The 20,443-nt window shown below is 37.1% G+C and overlaps 1 protein-coding gene across 1 annotated transcript in view; it reads left to right on the top strand.

Moving 5' to 3' along the window:
* The window catches only part of IL1RAP (interleukin 1 receptor accessory protein), a 163,646-nt gene extending 161,122 nt beyond the window's left edge, over nucleotides 1-2,524 (top strand). The window contains exon 12 of the mRNA XM_027538394.1: nucleotides 2,412-2,524. Coding sequence (XP_027394195.1) covers nucleotides 2,412-2,509 — 98 coding nt within the window. The 3' untranslated portion in view covers nucleotides 2,510-2,524. The remainder of the gene's footprint in view (nucleotides 1-2,411) is intronic.
* Nucleotides 2,525-20,443: the final 17,919 nt, after the last annotated feature.

Below are 20,443 nucleotides of genomic sequence, written 5' to 3'. Positions count from 1 at the left end.
TCATGAAATTGGTATGGCATCAGTCATCATGAATGTGTATTTATTTCTACCACATCTGTCTATAAATTTGTAGGTGGTAAGTAGGTGGAGAGATGGATTTGACTAGAATGGGGGTGGATAAAGCCAGCAAAGACATAATTATGTCAATTGACTGGGGAATTTAAGCCATATAAGAATTACAGTGAGGACATGAGAGAGTTTAGGGATAGGAAAATGTGGTAAGATAAATAGATTGAAGATCTTGGTAAGGTCAAGCAATTGTTAAAATAAGAGTACTAGGTCAAGAGACATAGAAAAATAGACAATGACAGAGAGTGGGTCTTAAAACTGAAAGTATGAGAATTTTAAATTATGCAGCCTCATGACATTAAAGGTAATTTAGTGTCAGTGAAGGAGTGAGGTAGATTGAATATAGGATCACTAGTCGGGAGGAGATCAAGGATTGAGAGGCTAAAGTATTGAAAATATACTCTATGTGACTATTTGAATCACAACAATTAAGGCAGTACTATTGGAGGGAATGATGCTAAAGCTGAAGATCCAGTACTTTGGCCACCTCATGCAAAGAGTTGACTCATTGGAAAAGACTCTGATGCTGGGAGGGATTGGGGGCAGGAGGAAAAGGTGACGACAGAGGATGAGATGGCCGGACGGCATCACCGACTCAATGGACGTGAGTTTGAGTGAACTCCGGGAGTTGGTGATGGACAGGGAGGCTTGGCATGCTGCAATTCATGGGGTCGAAAAGAGATAAAGGCTACCAGAAATTCTACCAATTACTGACCATGACTTTCAGAGGCCTTGGTGAAAGTGATGTAGTGTTTGAAGAAAGGAAAGGAATTAGGTCAGAAATGGGGAAGACCAGAACCATGTATGGATTATAATGCAGAAGATGAAAGTCATCTTGGAGCCCTATGATTAACTTGGTCTGATGAATTCCAGCAGATAAATGGAATGGAGGTGGGATCAGGTTGCTTGTGGGGTGGGAGTGGGGAGGAGAATATAAGAAAAACCTATGAAGAGGGAAGTTTAGCAATCTTGAGATAACCAGAGAGTCTTTTGTGGACATAACTGATACAAACAGAAAAAGAACATAAAGAGGTTTGTCCCAATACTTTTAGGCCAAAAAGGTGATGAGAAGGATTCAAAGTTCTTGTCAGGAACCTGAACAATTCTGGGGCTCTCTCTCTCTCTTCTTCTTTTTTTTTTTTGGTAAATTTATTTATTTATTTTAATTGGAGGCTAGTTACTTTACTATATTGTAGTGGTTTTTGCCATACATTCACATGAATCAGCCATGGGTGTACATGTGCCCCCCCATCCTGAACGCCCCTCCCACCTCCCTTCCCATCCCATCCCTCAGGGTTGTCCCAGTGGGGCTCTCCCTTGACCTGTGTTAATGTTCCTGTGAGAGACAAGAACAAGGCCCTTTACTTCCTGTCTTGTATGTAATGATTTGTTACATATTCAACAGTGCCCCAGTAACATTTCCTAACATTTCTTAGTAACAGTTCACTTGAAAGCATGATTACTGTCATTTGCCTAGTTTCTCCATAATCTCCAAGCTGTCCCACATGATAGGCACTTTATAAGCCATTGTCAAGTAATAATCAAGCCACCCTCAGTTACTACTGAACATTAACTTTTTGATTTCAACTTAACATTGTTCTTTTGAAATTTTTATTGGAGTATAGTTGATTTGCAATGTTGTGTTAGTTTCAGGTATACAACAAAGTGCACCAGTTACACATATACATATATCCACTGTTGTTTAGATTATTTTCCCATTTAGGTCATTACAGATTACTGAGTAGAGTTCCCTGTGCTATACAGTAGGTCTTTATTAGTTATCTTTTTTATGTATAGTAGTATAAATATGTCAATCCTAGTGTCTCAATGTATCCCTCTTACTATCCACCCTTGGTAACCATAGATTGTTTTCTGCATCTCTGAATCTAATTCTGTTTTATAATTAAATTTTTTGTATTATTTTTTAAGAATCCACATATAAGCAATTTCATGGTACTTGTCCTCTGTCTGACTTCACTCAGTATGACAACCTCTGGGTTCATTCATGTTGCTGTAAATGGCATTATTTTATTCTTTTATGGCTGAGTAATATTCCATTGTATACATCAACCTAAGTTTGTATAGTATAGTTTTTAAATTTTTTGTCCTAAGGATGCCTAGTGTCTCACATGCCCTGTCCCTCTCAAAAGTGACACTGCATGGAGGTGGTTAGTATCAGTATGACATTTAGCCATAACAGCAACCTATTCTTATTTCTCCAAACCACCACATTCTTTAATTATCCCTATGTCTTTCTCATCCCTTTGCTTCCAATGCCCAGTACTCTATCTTCTAAAAACTATTTGTTCACCTTACAGAATTTTCTTCCTTCATTATTTCAGGCTCAACACAAATATCACGTCGTGGCAAATGCACAATGACGAGAAAAAATTTTACATCTCAAAATCCATTCTCCCAATTCACAGCAATAAAATTCTGATTTTTTTAGGGTATTCAACTCTTTCCTTTTCTCAATCCTTGTTTTATAGCTAGGATTAGATTCAGAAGAGGGTATATGACTTAAATCCACTCAATGAGTCATATTTCCTTGACCTCCATAGTTTACAAAAGCCACATGGTCCAAATCAATCCAAAGAAATTAAAATGGGCTTACCAGAAGAATTTTCAGAAAGAAATATAATCTTCTGGTGGGGTTCCTGAGAGAAAAGGAGCTGCTATGACCAACCTGCCTTGCTTTGCAAGAAGAAATTACTTGGATAAAACCAACAGAGGAGCCAAGAGATAGAGAGGGAATGACTCCTGAAGTCCTATTTTGAGTCCCTGGATTCAGGAATATCTAAAGATGCTTACTCCTTGGAAGGAAAGTTATGACCAACCTAGATAGCATATTCAAAAGCAGAGACATTACTTTGCCAACAAAGGTCTGTCTAGTCAAGGCTATGGTTTTTCCAGTGGTCATGTATGGATGTGAGAGTTGGACTGTGAAGAAAGCTGAGCACCAAAGAATTGATGCTTTTTGAACTGTGGTGTTGGAGAAGACTCTTGAGAGTCCCTTGGACTGCAAGGAGATCCAACCAGTCCATTCTAAAGGAGATTGGTCCTGGGTGTTCTTTGGAAGGACTGATGCTAAAGCTGAAACTCCAGTACTTTGGCCACCTCATGCGAAGAGTTGACTCATTGGAAAAGACTCTGATGCTGGGAGGGATTGGGGGCAGGAGGAGAAGGGGGCTACAGAGGATGAGATGGCTGGATGGCATCACCGATACGATGGACGTGAGTTTGAGTGAACTCTGGGAGTTGATGATGGACAGGGAGGCCTGGTGTTCTGCAATTCATGGGGTTGCAAAGAGTCAGACACAACTGAGTGACTGAACTGAATTGAATTGAAAGTATTTTTTTAATCCCTGGATTTTTCAATCATGGGAACCAATAAATTTTCTTTTTTTTTTTTTCTTAAGGTAAATTAAAAAACCATGACTAATGCCATGATTTAACATGATGTTTTGTCAGAAGTCTTGTGTCCAATAATCAAAGCTCAAGCTCCCAGTAATTATAAGGCCTTCTAGGACCCAGAAGAGAAACAGCGATTGTCTTAGACAGTGGGGAAAAAAGACCTTGTCTAGGACTTCTCTGCAGCTCTAACCCTTTATTTATGATTCCCACTCGATGAATAATAGCAGTCAGGTCATTAATGCAGAGATAATTAGCCAAAGATATTTAATTAAGGAGAAATTCTTCTTCCTTGTGAAAGCCACCTAAAGTCTACAATTAAAGGTTCATTCAATTATGACAGTGCCCATATTCAATATGAGTCACATAGTCTGAGACAAAACCTGCCCTTGAGGGAAACAAAGAAAAGTTTAAAATCAAAGTATTTCAAAGAAGTCTGCTTCCTATTGCATTTTATCAACCTGTTTACACTAGGAACAGTTTTTAACATATTTTATTCAGGAGTTTCAATTTTTTTATTCAGAGCTATAAAACAAGTAACTAATCAAATATTAATTGATAATTATTACTAATTAATAATAATTAATTATTATTAATTCAGCAACAACCCAGAACAAAGCAGAGAAATATTACACATAAAAGGCACAGAGAGAACTTCCCCAAATACATTTCATAGTTACTTTCTAATTTTAAAGAACAGATCAAAGATATATCATGTTAACTATTTTTGTGAAAAATATTATCTTTTGAAGAACTAAAGGAGAGAAAATTTTAAAAAACACAGTGTTTTTCCTCAGGAGCATAACAGAATCATAGTCAATGTCATGTCCATAACACACTACACATTACCCCATCTGGAAAATCCTAGGCTACATACGTGCATCCAGCGTTATTCAGAGAATTACATTAATTGCATGAAACAGACCATAGTGATTGGCTATAAATCTTAATTACCAGTAGATAGTGACCTTCTCTTGAAACACATTTATGATGGCTTGCACTGATAAAACTGTACCCAAAAAAGTCATAGCTATGTACTTTTAGTCATGCTTATGAAGAGTGCTTTCCTTTAAAAAAAAAAAAGTATCTTCTTCCAACAATATAGACCTTTTCAATCTCTCTAACTTTAAAATTTGCCCTAAGGATTGTATTGGCGAACAGCAGGGTACTTGCTGGAGAGAGGAGAGGAAGGGCAGTGGGGTCTACCTACCCTCACTGACCTACATTGTGGCATTCCTACAACAATAAGAAACTTGTATAATTATCCCCATTCCAAAAGTTATATAACCAAGATTCAGAAAAAGTAACTTACTCAAGATCCAACAACCATCAAGTGGCAGAATAGTACTTGAAGACCAAAGAAATCCGGTTCCAAAGACTAAGTTTTCTTCACAAAGCGGGCTGTCTCCTCACATTTCAATCAATGTGATTCTTATGGTTGTTTCTTTATTTTTGACACCAATGACATATTATTTTAATGAAATACAATCAAGAATGGCTTGATGATTAATAAGCTTTATTATTTTGTCATTACAGATCACAGACTATAATAAGACTACATAAATGGCCTTATGAATCCAAATGCAACTTTCTCTTATATTATGACAATCAGTCCAGTTCAGTTCAGTCGCTCAGTCATGACCGACTCCCTGTGACCCCATGAATCGCAGTGTGCCAGGCCTCCCTGTCCATAGCAGTAGCAATAAGTCACATTTATATAGCATTTCACAGTTTCAAAATATTTCCACATACTCTGCCTCCTTATGATTCTGCTCTTGTACAACCTGTGAATTAGGCAGAGTCAATTTTATTTTCACTATTTTAAAGTTGAGGAACAGAGAAGTTCTTGCTCAAATCAAAAGACCACAGAGCTTATATGAAAACATAGACCATTCATTCACTGATGTACTTACTCTATTATATCTATTGCATACTCACTCATATCTATCATATCTATTGCATATCTATTATATGGGGCTTCCCTGGTGGCTCAGATGGTAAAGAATCCACCTGCAATGCAGGAGACCTGGGTTTGATCTCTCAGTAGGGAAGATCCCCTGGAAGAGGGCATGGCAAGCCACTCCAGTATTCTTGACTGGAGAATCCCCATGGACAAAGGAGCCTGGTGGGCTGCAGTCCATGGGGTCACAAAGAGTCAGATATGACTGAGTGACTAAGCCCATCTATTATGTGAGACTCATTTCTTAAGTGATATCCAATCTACTACTGATTTCAGTAGTAGATTGTAGTAGAGTTTTACACTAGACTATACAAAATATGTTAATAATAGTACCTACCAGGCCTATTACTTTTCCAAGTCCCAGCTTAGCACCTCTACTAAAAGAAGCTGATTTGAGTTGTTCTTTGAGTCAGCTCAGTAACACAGACTGGCCCCAAAGCAGTGAATCCATAAACTGTTTGCTAGCATATCATTTGTGGTCCAGTATAAACTATCCGCTTTCAGGGGCAATGGCTATAGTTAGAAACTCAAAAAGAAGCAGGCTAAGGGAATAGAAGAGCCAGACTTCTGGGTTAAAGGACAGATTTAATAGAGCAGAAGCTCTTGCTCTTACTTTGAACACATAGTAATGCTGGTTAATGTATTTTAAATAATTAAAAGCAGGCCGTAAAGCAAGAAAGGAACATATCCAGATGCCAGAAATAAAAACTAATAATAGCATTAATAATAATCCCAAAGTCATAGCTATTAGCAAGAGTTAAACCACGTTGCCTCTGGGAGAATAAGGTATGTGCCTCAGTGACTTGAATTTTTAATGCAACAGGCAAAAATGAAAATATGCTCAACATCACTCATTATTAGAGAAATGCAAATCAAAACTACAATGAGGTATCACCCCACACCAGTCAGAATGTCTGTCATTAAAAAATCTACAAACAGTAAATGCTGGAGAGGATGTGGAGGAGAGGAAACACTTCTGCACTGTTGGTGGGAATGTAAATTGATGCAATCACTATGGAGAACAGTATGGAGATTCCTTAAAAAACTAGGAGTAGAACTACCATATGATCTGGCAATCCCACTAATGGGCATATACCCAGAGAATACTATAATTGAAAGAGACACATGTACTCCAATGTTCATTGCAACATTTTTTACAATAGCTAAGACATAGAAGCAACCTAGATGTCCACCGACAGATGAATGGATATGGAAACTATGGTACAAATATACAATGGAATGTTAGCTTTAAAAAAGAACACATTTGAGTCAGTACTAATGAGGTGGATGAACCTAGAGCCTATTGTACAGAGTGGAGTAAGAAAGAGAAAGACAAATATTGTATATTAATGTATATGTATGTAATCTAGAAAGATGGTTCTGATTAACCTATTTGAAGGGCAAAAATGGAGACACAGACATAGCGAATAGACTTGTGGACACAGTGTGGGAGGGAGAAATCGGTATGAATTGAGAGAATAGCATGGAAACCTATACATTACCCTATGTAAAATAGATAGCCAGTGGGAATTTGCGGTATGACACAGGGAGTTCAACCTGGTGCTCTGTGACAGCCTGGAGGGGTGGGATGGGGTGCGAGGTGGGAGGGAGGTTCAAGAGGGAGGGGACATGTGTATGCCTGTGACTGATTCATGTTGATGTATGGCAGAAACCAGCACAATATGGTAAAGCAATTATGTTACAATAAAAACAAGTAAAAAATAAAATGATCAAGACTTCAATCCTCACATGCAGTGAAGACTATATCTGAGCTCCTAGTATAAACTGGCAGCAAAATAAGTATAGCATCTTAAAATCTCTGAAATCACTTCTCCCTGAGCAATGGCTCTTGAGTTCATAGGCAAAAGACCTATGACCCATAAGAGATTGAGATCTTAGTCCTATACTTGTGTGCAACTCAATTATATACCACCTGAGCTATTTGGAAGAACTCCAGGTAGAACTGATGAAAAAGTTGACCAGAGAGGTGACTACAAAACTGTCCCACATTCGTCCAGTGCTTGGAGTTTGCACAAGACTCCCTAGGAAGTTTACCACTGAAAATGTTGTTGCATACATGAAAGTAGAAAGCAGACAAGACTCACACATAGGAAAAATATACATCTGGAATCACAGAAAAGAAAAAAAAAGTAGAAAGAAATTTTAAAGTAAGCATATTTATGGGTTTTAAGTGCTTAGAAAACCTATAAAAAGAAAAAAAGAACAAGATAATGATATAAAAATGAGTACTTATGACCAGTCAATCCTAAAGGAAATCAATCCTGAATATTCATTGGAAGGACTGATACTGAAGTTGAAACTCCAATACTTCAGCCACTTAATGCAAAGAGCCTGTCATTGGAAAAGATCCTGATGTTGGGAAAGATTGAGGGCAAAAGAAGAAGAAAGCGATAGAAGATGAGATAATAGATAGCATCACCAACTCAATGGACATGACTCTGAGCAAACTCCCAGAGGTAGTGGACAGGGAAGACTGGCATGCTGCAGCCCATGGGTTGCAACTGGATATGACTTAGAATTGAACAATATGACTGCCAGTGAACTTCTTATCACCAAAAATTGAGGCTAGCTGACTTTTGGAATAATATTATCAAAGCACTGAAGGGAAAAGTGAACTGTCATCCAGCTAAACCATAATTCAAACTTCTGGATGAAATAAAGACACTACCAAAAAAAAGCTAAGTGAAAACATTGTCCATGGAATTTGTAAATAGAAGTATACTTAATCAGGAAAAAAGTAAACCAAGAAATAAGCAATAATAGTGAAAGTGAAGTCTCTCAGTTGTGTCTGACTCTTTGCAACCCCATGTACTATAGCCTGCCAGGCTCCTCTGTCCATGGGATTTTCCAGGCAATAGTCCTGTAGTGGATTGCCATTTCCTTCTCCAGGGGATCTTCCCAACCCAGGAATCGAACCCGGGTCTCCGGCATTTAGACAGATGCTTTACCATCTGAGCCACCAGGGAAGCCACCTGTAATATGCAAGCAGTAATATGCAAGTGGCAAATATGAACAAAGAATTAAATAATATATTAATATAGAAGCACATATTAAATGTAAATTTTTAAATAACCATTTTTGCACGTGTAAAAAATGAGGTGGAATTAAAATACTAAGCAATGTAAAAGATTGGTGAAGAATAATAAAGTTTGTTAAAGTAGACACGTCTTTTCCTTATTTAGAAAAAAGACACATTAAACAATATTTTAGATATATTAAAATGTAGTATATGTCACTAAAATGATATAAGTATTTAACTTTAAAATAGTATATTGACAAATATTGATAGTCCACATAAAAAGACAATTCTATCAGTTCAATAGAAGGCAGGAGGGAGGGAGAAAAAAGCATGGTCTAGAAAAAACACATAGTCAGACTGTAGCCTGCCAGGCTCCTCTGCTCATGGAATTCTTCAGGCAAAAATACTGGAGTTGACAGCTCCTCCCTTCTCCAGGTGATCTTCCACGCCCAGGGCTTGAACCCAGACTCCCACACTACAAGCAGATTGCTTACTGTCTGTGTCACCAGGGAAGCCCCTACACAAGGGAAGTCTTCCCTCCTGGCTCAGACCGTAAAGAATCTGTCTGTGATGCAGGAGACCTGGGTTTGATTCCTGGATCAGGGAGATCCTCTGGAGAAGGAAATGGCAACCTATTTCAGTATTCTTTCCTGGAGAACTCCATGGACAGAGAAGCCTGGTGGGCTACAGTCCATAGGGTCACAAAGAGTAGGACATGACTGAGTGGCTAACACACACAGAGATAGAACAACTATGGTGGTAAAAAAACAAGTTCAAATACATTAGTAATTAATATAACATAATCTCTCCAAAAAGTAAAATGCAGAAAATATGTATATAGATTATGAATATATGCATTTATATGTAAATAAGTAAAAACATATAGAATGGTATACTTTAAATCCACATTAACGGTTAGCTAATGGAGAAGAGGAAGAAAAATGGAATTGAGAATGCTTGAAAATGTGTCCTGTTTTGTCTGTAATGTTTTGCTAGCAAAAAAAAGAGGCTAAACAAATATGACAACGCTATTAGTTGTTAAGTCTGAGTGGTGGATACTTGAGTATTTTTAATCATGTTAGTGCTTTAATTTTTTTAATATCTCCAACTTAAATTCATATAACATATGATCCATAGTATATGTACATATTAACAGTAGATCCATAAAGTATGAACCCCTGCTCCTACTAGATGTCAGTAGGTAACTCCACACCTAGAGTTTCTGAGCAACAACTATTTCAGGTTCATCTGAGAACTTTTGTCATATACTAATACATAAGTCTAAAATAAAGTAAAAAAATTAAAAAAATAAAATAAACTCACTGTACTTAAAGGAGCTAAAGAGAGTCTCCATTGCTTTTAATTTGAAAAACTTAACTATATACATACACCCTAATAGTTGCTTTGAAAAAAGATCAATATTGTCACAAATTTGATTAGATTTATCTGATTTGATTCAAGCTTGCAATGCGGGAGACCTGGGTTCGATCCCTGGATTGGGAAGATCCCCTGGAAGAGGGCATGGCAACTCACTCCAGTATTCTTGCCTGGAGAATTCCATGGCCAGAGGAGACTAGTGGGTTACAGTCCATGTGGTTGCAAAGGATCGGACATGACCAAGTGACTAAGCACAGCAATGTATTTCAACATTCACTCAAGCAGAGACTAAACAAGACATGATGAATATGAAGATGTGTAAAGCATGAAACTTATCTTCAAGAAGCATATCATTGGTTGAGTTAATAAATGAAGAAAGAAAAAAAAATTACAACACAGAGTAACAGATACAAGGAAGAATAAAAGAGAAGAAGGTGCATCAAGAAAGGCTTTTTCCCAACTGGATGTGATAAGAGACGTATACTTAGAGGCGAGGGTATCAGAGTAGTCATGTAAAGAATAAACTGAGGTTTTTCCAGACATCCCTCTCACTCTTCCTAGCATGTGATGATACAGCAAGAAGACAGCCAGCCATTTATGAACCATGAAGTGGGTCCTGACCCTCACCAGACACCAAATCTGCAAGTGTCTTGAACTTGGACTTTCCAGCCTCCAGAACCATTAAAAAGAAATTTCTGTTTTTTTAAGAAGTCATTCAGTATATTGTACTTTGTTGTAGCAGCCTGAACTAAGGCAGCAAAAGTAAAGAAACAATAATGTGGCAATTTGGGAATTTGAATACAAGATGTATTAATATGGTAGTTTATTTTAATAAATATTTACTTCAGTGTTGCAATCATTGTTAATTTTAGATGTAATAAGATATTACTTTTAAGTGATACCATGCACTGATTTTATTTAGAAAATCATAATAAATATTTCATAATGAAAAAAAGAATAAACTCGGTTTTTATAAAGTATCTCTGTTTTACTCAAGATATCTCTGAGACTGATTTATCTACAATCAAAATATTCCAAAGAAAAAATCTAAAATATCATCTTTGAAGACCATAAATTTGATATTCTTGCAATGGGGGTCCTAGAAAAAGTTTAATATTTCCTTAGTATTAGGTTTGCTGCAGCAGATGACTCAGACATTTCCAAATTCCTTAGAATCTGCTAATAAGAACTAATTTTCTAATTTATTTGCAAGATTATGTTTAATTTTTTAATTTATAAATTATATATTTATTTTTCACTGTTTTGAGTAGGATGCTTCAGACTAAAAATAGTAATTTGCTTAAAATTGGAAGTTTAGAGTAAGACCCAGTGAGATAGGACAAATGGTTGAATAGAATAAGCAAGTGGGTAGATGCATAGATTTCTACTATCTCTTCACTTTGCTATCCTAAGTCTTTGCTTTTCAATCTGAGACTGAAGGCCTACATTATTGATATACAGCTACAGAAATTTCCAACATTGCCTCAAGTCACATTAACATCCAAGGATTCTGTCTCTTTCTTTCTTAATAGGTGAATACATATTTGGAATTACTGTCTTCCTGACTGATTTTTTTCATTATAAAATACCCCTCTATCTCCAATAATACTTTATATTTTAAAGTCTACTTTGACATTAATATAGCCATGCCAGCTTTCTCACATTTAATGTTGCATGATATATCTTTTTTATCTTATTATTGTCAACAATCTGTGCTCTATATTTAAAGTGTGTTTCTTGTGAACAGCATATGGTTGGGGTTTTTTTTAATTCAGTTTTTTTAATCTTTGCCTTTTAATTGAAGTGTTTAGTTCATTTTCATTTAATGTAATTATAGACATGATTTGAGCTTTCCATTTATCTTATTTATTCTTTGTTCCTTTAGTCTTTCTCTTCTACCTTTTTGTGGGGATGGACATGAGCATTCTTTTTCATCCTCTGAATTGTTTTTTTAGCTATATAATTTTGTATCTTTTAAAGCTGTTGCTCTAGAGATTACAATAAATTTCTTTAAGTCTTTGCAGTTTATCTTCAAATAATATTACATAATATTACTTTATGTAACCTTAATATAATTACATCTTGCCTTTTCCTAGCATTTGTGCTCTAAATTGCCTTACACTTAGCTTCCACATACAGTATGCATCAGGCTTCTCAGGTGGCTCATGGGTAAAGAATCTGCCTGCCAATGCATGAGACATGGGTTCAATCCCTGGGCCTGGAAGACGACCTGAAGAAGGAAATGGCAACCCACTCCAGTATTCTTGCCTGGAAAATCCCATCGACAGAGGAGCCTGGTGGGCTATAGTCCATAGTGTTGCAAAGAGTTGGCCAAGACTGAGCACACAAGCACAGTATACATTATAATATACAATTATTTTACACAGTTAATAGTACAGCTGACCTTTGAACAACACAGGTTGACTTGCACGGGTCTGCTTACAGGCAGATTTTCTTCGGTAAATACTACAAAAAAATACAGCTTGCTGAATCCACAGATGTGGAACATCATATACAGGAAGGAGGGAGGTCTGTGGGACTTCATCTGTGGATTTGGGAAACTGAGGTCAGTCCTAGAATCAATCCCCCACTGGTAACAAGAGACAAAAAGTATTTTAAATTTAAAACTGCATGTGAAAATAAGACACTTTTTAAAAAGTATTTTTGTATTTACCCAGATATGTATCTATTCTGTGTTCTTTATTTCTTCCTGTTCATCCAGAGTTCCATCTGGTAACTTCTTTTCAGCCTGAATAATTTCAGTTAGCATTTTGGAAAGTTTTTAATAGTGTAGGTCAGTTGGAAACAAATTCTTTGATTTTTGTCTCTGAAAATGTATCTTGAGGGATATTTTTACTGAATATGGAATTCAAGATAGCCGGTTTTGTTTTCTTCATCTTTAATACCATAAAGTCTTCTAGTGAGAAGTCAGCAGTCATTTGTACTGCTGTTATTCTATATGAAATATTCATTGTATGCATAAAAAGTAATTTTTAAATATTGTATGTGTTAAAAACAAATTTATTTGACATAATTTCCATAAATTTAAAATTTACACATTATGTGTATGTACTAACATCTTACATATGTGAATACACACACACACACACACACATATATATATATACATATATAGCCCAGGTGGTACTAGTGGTAAAAAACCAGCTTACCAATGCAGGAGATGTAAGAGATGTAGGTTCAATCCCTGGTTTGAGAAGATTCCTGCAGAAGGACATGGCCACCCACTCCAGTATTCTTGCCTGGAGAATCCCATGGACAGAGGAGCCTGGAAGGCTCTGGTCAATGGGGTTGCAGAGTTGGACATGACTGAAGAGGCAGCACACTCGCATATGTACATATATAAACACCACTCTGGTCAAGATATAAAATATTTCCATCATTCTAGAAAGTTTCTTTGTGCCCCCTTTCAATCAATTCTCATTTCCTTCCCTGCCTCCTCTGCCAGAGGCAATCTTTTTTATTATTATAAGTTTTCCCTTCTCTAAAACTTTATATAAATAATCATACAGATAGATTTTTGTGTCTGTCTTTGTTCGATTAGTATAATATCTTTGAGGTTAACCTACACTGTGGCATACATCTGTGGTTTGTTCTTTTCAGTTATTAAATAATACTCTGTTTTAATAATAAACCACAATTTAAAAAAATCAGTGTATACTTCATGAACTTTTAACTTGTTTCCAGTTTGAAATTTTTAAGAATAAACCTTCTGTGAATATTTTGTACAAGCCTCTTGGACAAAATATACCCTCATTTTTATTGCATAAATAAATGCATGGTTACAGGATAGGTATATGCTTGAAATTATATAAGAAACTGCTAAACCTTTTCCAAAAGTGATTGTGGTATTTTATATTCCCACAAGAAATGTATGTATGAGAGTTCTTACTGTTTCACATACAATATTTTGTCTTGTCAGGCTTGCTAATTTTAGCCATTCTAGCAGATGAGCAGTAATATTACTCTATGAATTTAATTTGTGTTCTCTTAACATGTAATGATATCAAAAATTTTTTTCATATGCTTGTTGGCATTGACATTTGCATATATCTTCAAGATTTTTGCCTCCCTCATTCCATTGTATTGCTAAAACTTTTTAGTATTTATAGGAGTTCTTGATATAGTCTAGATATAAATTAGATACAAACTCATCATATATATGCATGTGTACATTTATATATATGTGCATACATATACTGGAGAAGGAAATGACAACCCACTCCAGTATTCTCGCCTAGAGAATCCTGTTGACGGAGGAGCCTGGTGGGCTGCTGTCCATGGGGTTGCACAGGGTTGGACATGACCAAAGCAACTTAGCATGCATGCATGCATTGGAGAAGGAAATGGCGACCCACTCCGGTATTCTTGCCCGGCAAATACCAGGGACAGAGGAGCCTGGTGGGCCGCCGTCTATGGGGTCACACAGAGTCGGACACGACTGAAGTGACTTAGCAGCAGCAGCACCATACATATACATGCATTTAGATTTTCTGCAAGTGTGTGTATTGCTCATTAATTTTAATGTAATCTTATAAGCAGAAAGTTTAATTTAAATTGTCTAATTTATATTTTTTCTTTTATGTCTATCCATTTCTGTGTCTTGCCTATGAAAATTTACCTAGCCCCAGATCAGAAAATTATTATCCTGTCTTATAGAAGTGTGTATTTTTAGCTTGTTGTTAGGTTTAGTTTTATTATTCATTTGAAGCAATGTTTGTATATCATTCTAGGCAGAGGTTGAGGTTCATTTCTCTTTTTTTGAGTATCTAGTTCCAACATCATTTATTGTAAAGATTATTGCTTCTCCATTGAATTATTTTAATGCTTTAATTGAATTTCAATCATGTAACCATGAATCTATTTCTTTGCTTAGTCTTTTGTTCCATCTACCAGTTTGTCTATTTTTATGTTAATGCCACACTGCCTTGATTACTATAGGTTTGTAGTAAATCTTGACATCAGGTTGTATAAGTTCTCCTCTGTATTTTCATAAAAATTTTAGAATCACCTTGTCAATATCAATTTATAGTCTATTGTTATGATAACTGAGACTATATGAATATATAAGCCAATTTAGTGAAAATTGACATCCAAACAAAATCCTGTCTTCCCATCCATGTTTGTAGTGTATCTTTTATTTAGCTATTTTGAAATTTTGTGCATTAACCTTATATTCTGCAAACTTGTTATAAATGTTAATTTCAGGAGTTTTTTGTCAGTCCCTTCAGATTTTCTACATAGAAAGTAATGTCATCTGTAAACAAAGTTTTATGTCTCTCTTCTCAATGTGTATACTTGTTATTTCCTTTTCTTGCCTTATTGCTAGTTTTTTTTTCTAGACTGCTGGTTTTGTCCTCTCAACACTTTAAATATTTCACTTTACTTCTTGTTAACATGATTTCTGAGAAGTCAGAAGTAATTTTTATTTTTGTTTCTCTATAGGCTCTCCAGTTTTTTTCAAGTTTTTATTTTTGACTTTCAATAATTTGAAAATAACATGTTAATATGTGATTTTCCAAGCCTAGTCTGCAGTCTTCTTGGTTTCATAGTTGACATCGATGTGGAAATTCTCAGTCATCATTTTTTCAAATATTTCTCCTGTTTCTACTCTTTATATTCTTGTTATGCATGTCTTATGCCTTTCAGATTTGTCCCACACTCGTTGAATGCTCTGCTTTGGTTTCTTCAATCTCTCTAACTCAGAGTCTTTCCTCAGCCATGTCCAATCCACTAATAGGTACATCTTCATTTTAGCTATAGTGTTTTGGGTTTATTTTTATTTTTTCAGACTATAGCATTTCTTCTTGGTTATTTCTTTGAATTTCCATCTCTGCATACATTTTAGATGTGTTCTTACATGCTGTGTAATTTGTTCTTAGAGCTTTTAGCATTTTAATTATAGTTGTTTTAAATTTCCCTCATAACTCGGTTGGTAAAGAATCCACCTGGAATGCAGGAGACCCTGGTTCAATTCCTTGTTTGGGAACATCTGCTGGAGAAGGGATAGGCCACCCACTCCAGTATTCCTGGGCTTCCCTTGTGGCCCAGCAGCTAAAGAATCTGCCTGCAATGCGGGAGACCTGGGTTCGATCCCTGGGTTGGGAAGATCCCCTGGAGAAGGGAAAGGCTACCCACTCCAGTATTCTGGCCTGGAGAATTCCATGGACTGTGTAGTCCATGGGATCCCAAATAGTTGGACACAACTGAGCAAGTTTCACTTTCACTTTAAAGTTCCAGTCTGATAATTCCAACATCTCTACCATGTCTGATTCTGATACTGGCTTTTTATCTTCAAATTGTGTCTTTTGCTTTTGGGTATTTCTTATCATTTTTCTTAGTAGTTTGACATGGAGCACCATGTAAACAGAACTACTATAAATAGGCTTTTTAGTAATTACTAATGTGGTATTGGGGTGTGTTGGGGTTGTGGGGGTCTGTGGGAGTGTTCTATAATCTTAACTTTCAGATTTTAGTTAGTCTATACTTCTGGACTTTGAACTTCACACGTGTTTATCAGTTTTCTTCTCTACCTTAGGTGGGACAGGATGGCTCGAATGGGCTCTAGTTAGGTATTTTCCTTGCCCAGGTCAGCTAGACTCTAAAATTATCCTAGCAGATTACTCTGGTTTACTAATTCACTTTTAGAGCAGATTTTGTTGATAAGAACAGATTGCTCTGTCATATTTCAAAATGGTTACTTTCCCCTACCTTGGCAAGGGCCCCAGGGGATTTTTCTCTTATATTTTCTATGATAACATTGTTGAGATCCTGCAGATAAATCTCAAAATGTTATATTGTCCCCTACACCCCCACCACCGGGACTATATCCTCCTGGAGTTTTTGCCTTCCAGAGTTCTCTGCACTGAGACAACTCAAGAGTTGTCAGAGCTCCAGCAGTTTGTCAATTACAGTCATGTTTTCCCACTCTGAAGTTGGCTCTTAGAGTTGCTTCCATTGATGAGATTTTTTGTAAGCTATGACTCTCTGTGTATACCCATAACTCTCTCCAGTCTTTGGGGGCAGTGGTTTGTCCTGTGTCTTCTTTCTTATTATGGATCAAAAAAGAGTTTTTTGTTTTTTTCAATCTGTTCAGCTTTTCATCTGTTGTTAGAATGGAATGGTGACTTGTAACCTCTTTTTATGTAGAAGTTGTATGCTAAGTTTTTGTGAAGATATTTAAATATGCATTTTAGATAAATTTATATTTTGTTTTAAATTCCTTTGGAAGGGTAGGTACTTTGCACTTAATAAGATATTTACTTTCTTAGGTGTTTGGGGAAAATGCCACTGAAAGGTTCACTGTTTCCATCCACTTTTTTCAATCAGTCTTCATTCTATGTTCTCTCCTCCCAGCTTCTACAGATATCTCCCTTTATGAAGATGTCTTGATTTTTAAGCTAATCAAGACTTAAACCCAGAGAAGCTAAAATTATTCACTCATAAGTTAATTTTACATTTTTCTCAGCTCAAAATCAGCTGTGTTCCATGTCTGAATTAAAGGACCTTTAAATTATTATTAAATTATTTAGTATTTGAGGAAATAGCTCATAACTGTCTATGTGCATCTGTTCTCAATGGGCTAAATGTCCCATGAGGTTTAGTGATCTTAATTTTCCATGGGGATAAGAGAAAGATTTTTCAGTGTGACAACCTGAAGAAGATGAACGTTCCACTTCCCCTTATCATTGATAGTTCAAGGGGACAATTACATATTTGTAATTTGCTTTAGTCAAGTATAATGTGGAATAATCATCTCTTCAACCGGGAAGATGCCTTAATAGGATGATAAGGGAGAATATTAATAGCAACTAATATTTATCTTGTTCTTGAGAGTTATTAAAGTGCTTTCACAAACACTCTCTTAGTGATTTTCACAACATCTCTGTAGAGAGTATGTACTGTAGTCTTTACTATTAGTCTCATTCTACCCATGAAGAATCTGAGGCTCTGAGCAATGAAGGGATATGGTTTAGACCAAGCAGGAAGTAAAGGAGGAAGATTAAGACACAAATCTTCTCAAAATTTACACCTCCCCTGTAATCACATATTGCCTCTCTGTAGATCCCACAGAGGAAGCTAAGAATCTCTAGGCTGAGAATAGGTATACAAATTTAAGCTATACAGAGATTTAAATTTCATAGAGCCCTTCCTCTTAGAAGACCTCTTTTGTTAGCTACACTCACCTAATGAAACTTTATCGTTGTGATGATGATTGTCTAGTCTGAGACTTCCCTAATTTAGTTCAGTTACTTGCAGAGCCAGATAGCTCTGACAGGAAGGGATTACACTGCTTTATACACCCTTTGGACTATTCAGTTAACAATTACCTCCTTCTCACCTTTCTCCTTCTTCTGAAGCTTCATTTGTAAATCTATCTATTTTTTTCACTTTAATATAAGGTGGGAGGAACCTTAAACTAAAATAAATGGCAGAGCCAGGTTAGGAACTTATTTGGGGGAACTGTATCAGATGTAACTTCAATGTAGATTTTCCTAAAATTAGTTCAAGAAAAAAAAATTTTATTGGTAATGCCATAATGGACTTCAGTTTACCAAAAGTAAAAAAAAAAAAAAAAAAAGTTTAAAATGAGGGTTGACTTTGGTAGGACTCCAAAGCTCTCTGTCTCCAGGTGAGATGGAAACATTTTTAGCTACCCTTTGTGGAAGTTGGCTAACGACACTGCCCATGTGTCATTGCTTGGGTTCCTCAGAACAGTGAGACATATTAAAAGGATTTTAGCTATTCCTTTATCAGGCAGAAGGACCCTATGTAATAAGAATAAGGGACAATGGACAAGAAGGAGGGAGGGTAGAAAGGAAAGAGGGAGGGGGGGTGCTGCTGCTGCTGCTGCTAAGTTGCTTCAGTCGTGTCCGACTCTGTGTGACCCCATAGACGGCAGCCCACCAGGCTCCCCCGTCCCTGGGATTCTCCAGGCAAGGACGCTGGAGTGGGTTGCCATTTCCTTCTCCAGTGCAGGAAAGTGAAAAGTGAAAGTGAAGTCGCTCAGTCGTGTCTGACTCTTAGCGACCCCGTGGACTACAGCCCACCAGGCTCCTCCATCCATGGGATTCTCCAGGCAAGAGTACTGGAGTGGGGTGCCATTGCCTTCTCCAGAGGTGGTGCAAGGGTATATTATTAAGTGGTTCACCACTAAATGTGACTGATTGGTCAACCCCTAGGGACTATCCTCTGAGAAGCCATTAGTAGTTTTGATATGTAGTTTTACATATCAGAATAGCTGATTCATGGAGAAAAAGAAATAAAAGCTTTTTTTCTCATTAAGTAACTCTTTTCCTATTGAACAAGTATTTTCCAAAATTGTCAAACTCCCCACACCTCTGGTGGGCTTAAGGGGAGTACCACAACTTCTCTTTTCCAACATGATAGAAAAACTCCAAGATGGGAGGCAAGAAAAGTACAGTGTGGTTATGAGAAAAGATACTGTTAAATTTCCCCTGTGTGAAGCTGTAAACCTATGCAGTTCTGACCATAGCAGGAGAGAGGTGAGGTTGATAGGATATGAAATGGACAATAAATAAAATCTGATGGAAACTACCCTGTACATCTCTCAGGTCTCCATACCACAATCTGGAGTTTTCACTTTTGTAAGAACAGCTTGCCTTTTCTTTTTTTCCAATCTGTCACCGAGTCTCATTCTAGATGTTGGCCGCATAGCGCCACTTAGATATTAAGATTTAAGGCAAGTTAGTTATTGAAATATACTCCAGTCCTCGCTGCAGTAGTGAGGCTGTGTTTGATGTTTGTCATCATCTTCTTTCCCTCCATCTATTCATTATAGTGTTTCCTCATCTTCAGCCAGTATTTTGGCTGTTCCGAGTTGCTAATCCTGAAGGTCTAATTTCTTAGTTGTCTTCCCAGGCTGTGGTTGCTGCTGTTGTCCAATAACTACCATTACTGGATAGGAAAGCAATAGGCAGTTCCAAACATACTCCTCCCCGCTAACATTGTTGTTGTTCAGTTGCTCAGTCACGTCCGACTCTTTGTGATCCCATGGACTGTGGCACACCTGGCTTCACTGTCCTTCACCATCTCCTCGAGCCTGCTCAAACTCATGTCCATTGAGTAAGTAATGCTATCCAGCCATCTTCTTCTCTGTCATCCCCTTCTCCTTCTGCCTTCAATCTTCCCCAGCATCAGGGTCCTTTCCAAAGAGTCAGCTCTTTGCATCAAGTGGCCAAAGTACTGGAGCTTCAGCTTCAGCATCAGTCCTTCCAGTGAATATTCAGGATTGATTTCCTTTAGGATTGAAAGCATTAGCTAGCAGAAAATATCACTTCAGATAATCTGAGCTGCTGCTGCTAAGTCGCTTCAGTCATGTCTGACTCTGTGCGACCCCATAGACGGCAGCCCACCAGGCTCCCCCGTCCCTGGGATTCTCCAGGCAAGAACACTGGAGTGGGTTGCCATTTCCTTCTCCAATGCATGAAAGTGAAAAGTGAAAGGGAAGTCGCTCAGTCGTGTCTGACTCTTCTTGACCCCGTGGAGTGCAGCCCACCAGGCTCCTCCATCCATGGGATTTTCCAGGCAAGAGTACTGGAGTGGGT

This window comes from Bos indicus x Bos taurus, chromosome 1, assembly GCF_003369695.1.
Source record: "Bos indicus x Bos taurus breed Angus x Brahman F1 hybrid chromosome 1, Bos_hybrid_MaternalHap_v2.0, whole genome shotgun sequence".
Lineage (NCBI taxonomy): Eukaryota > Metazoa > Chordata > Mammalia > Artiodactyla > Bovidae > Bos > Bos indicus x Bos taurus.
Note: the sequence above shows the minus strand (reverse complement) of the source record. Positions and strands in the feature narration are given on the sequence as shown.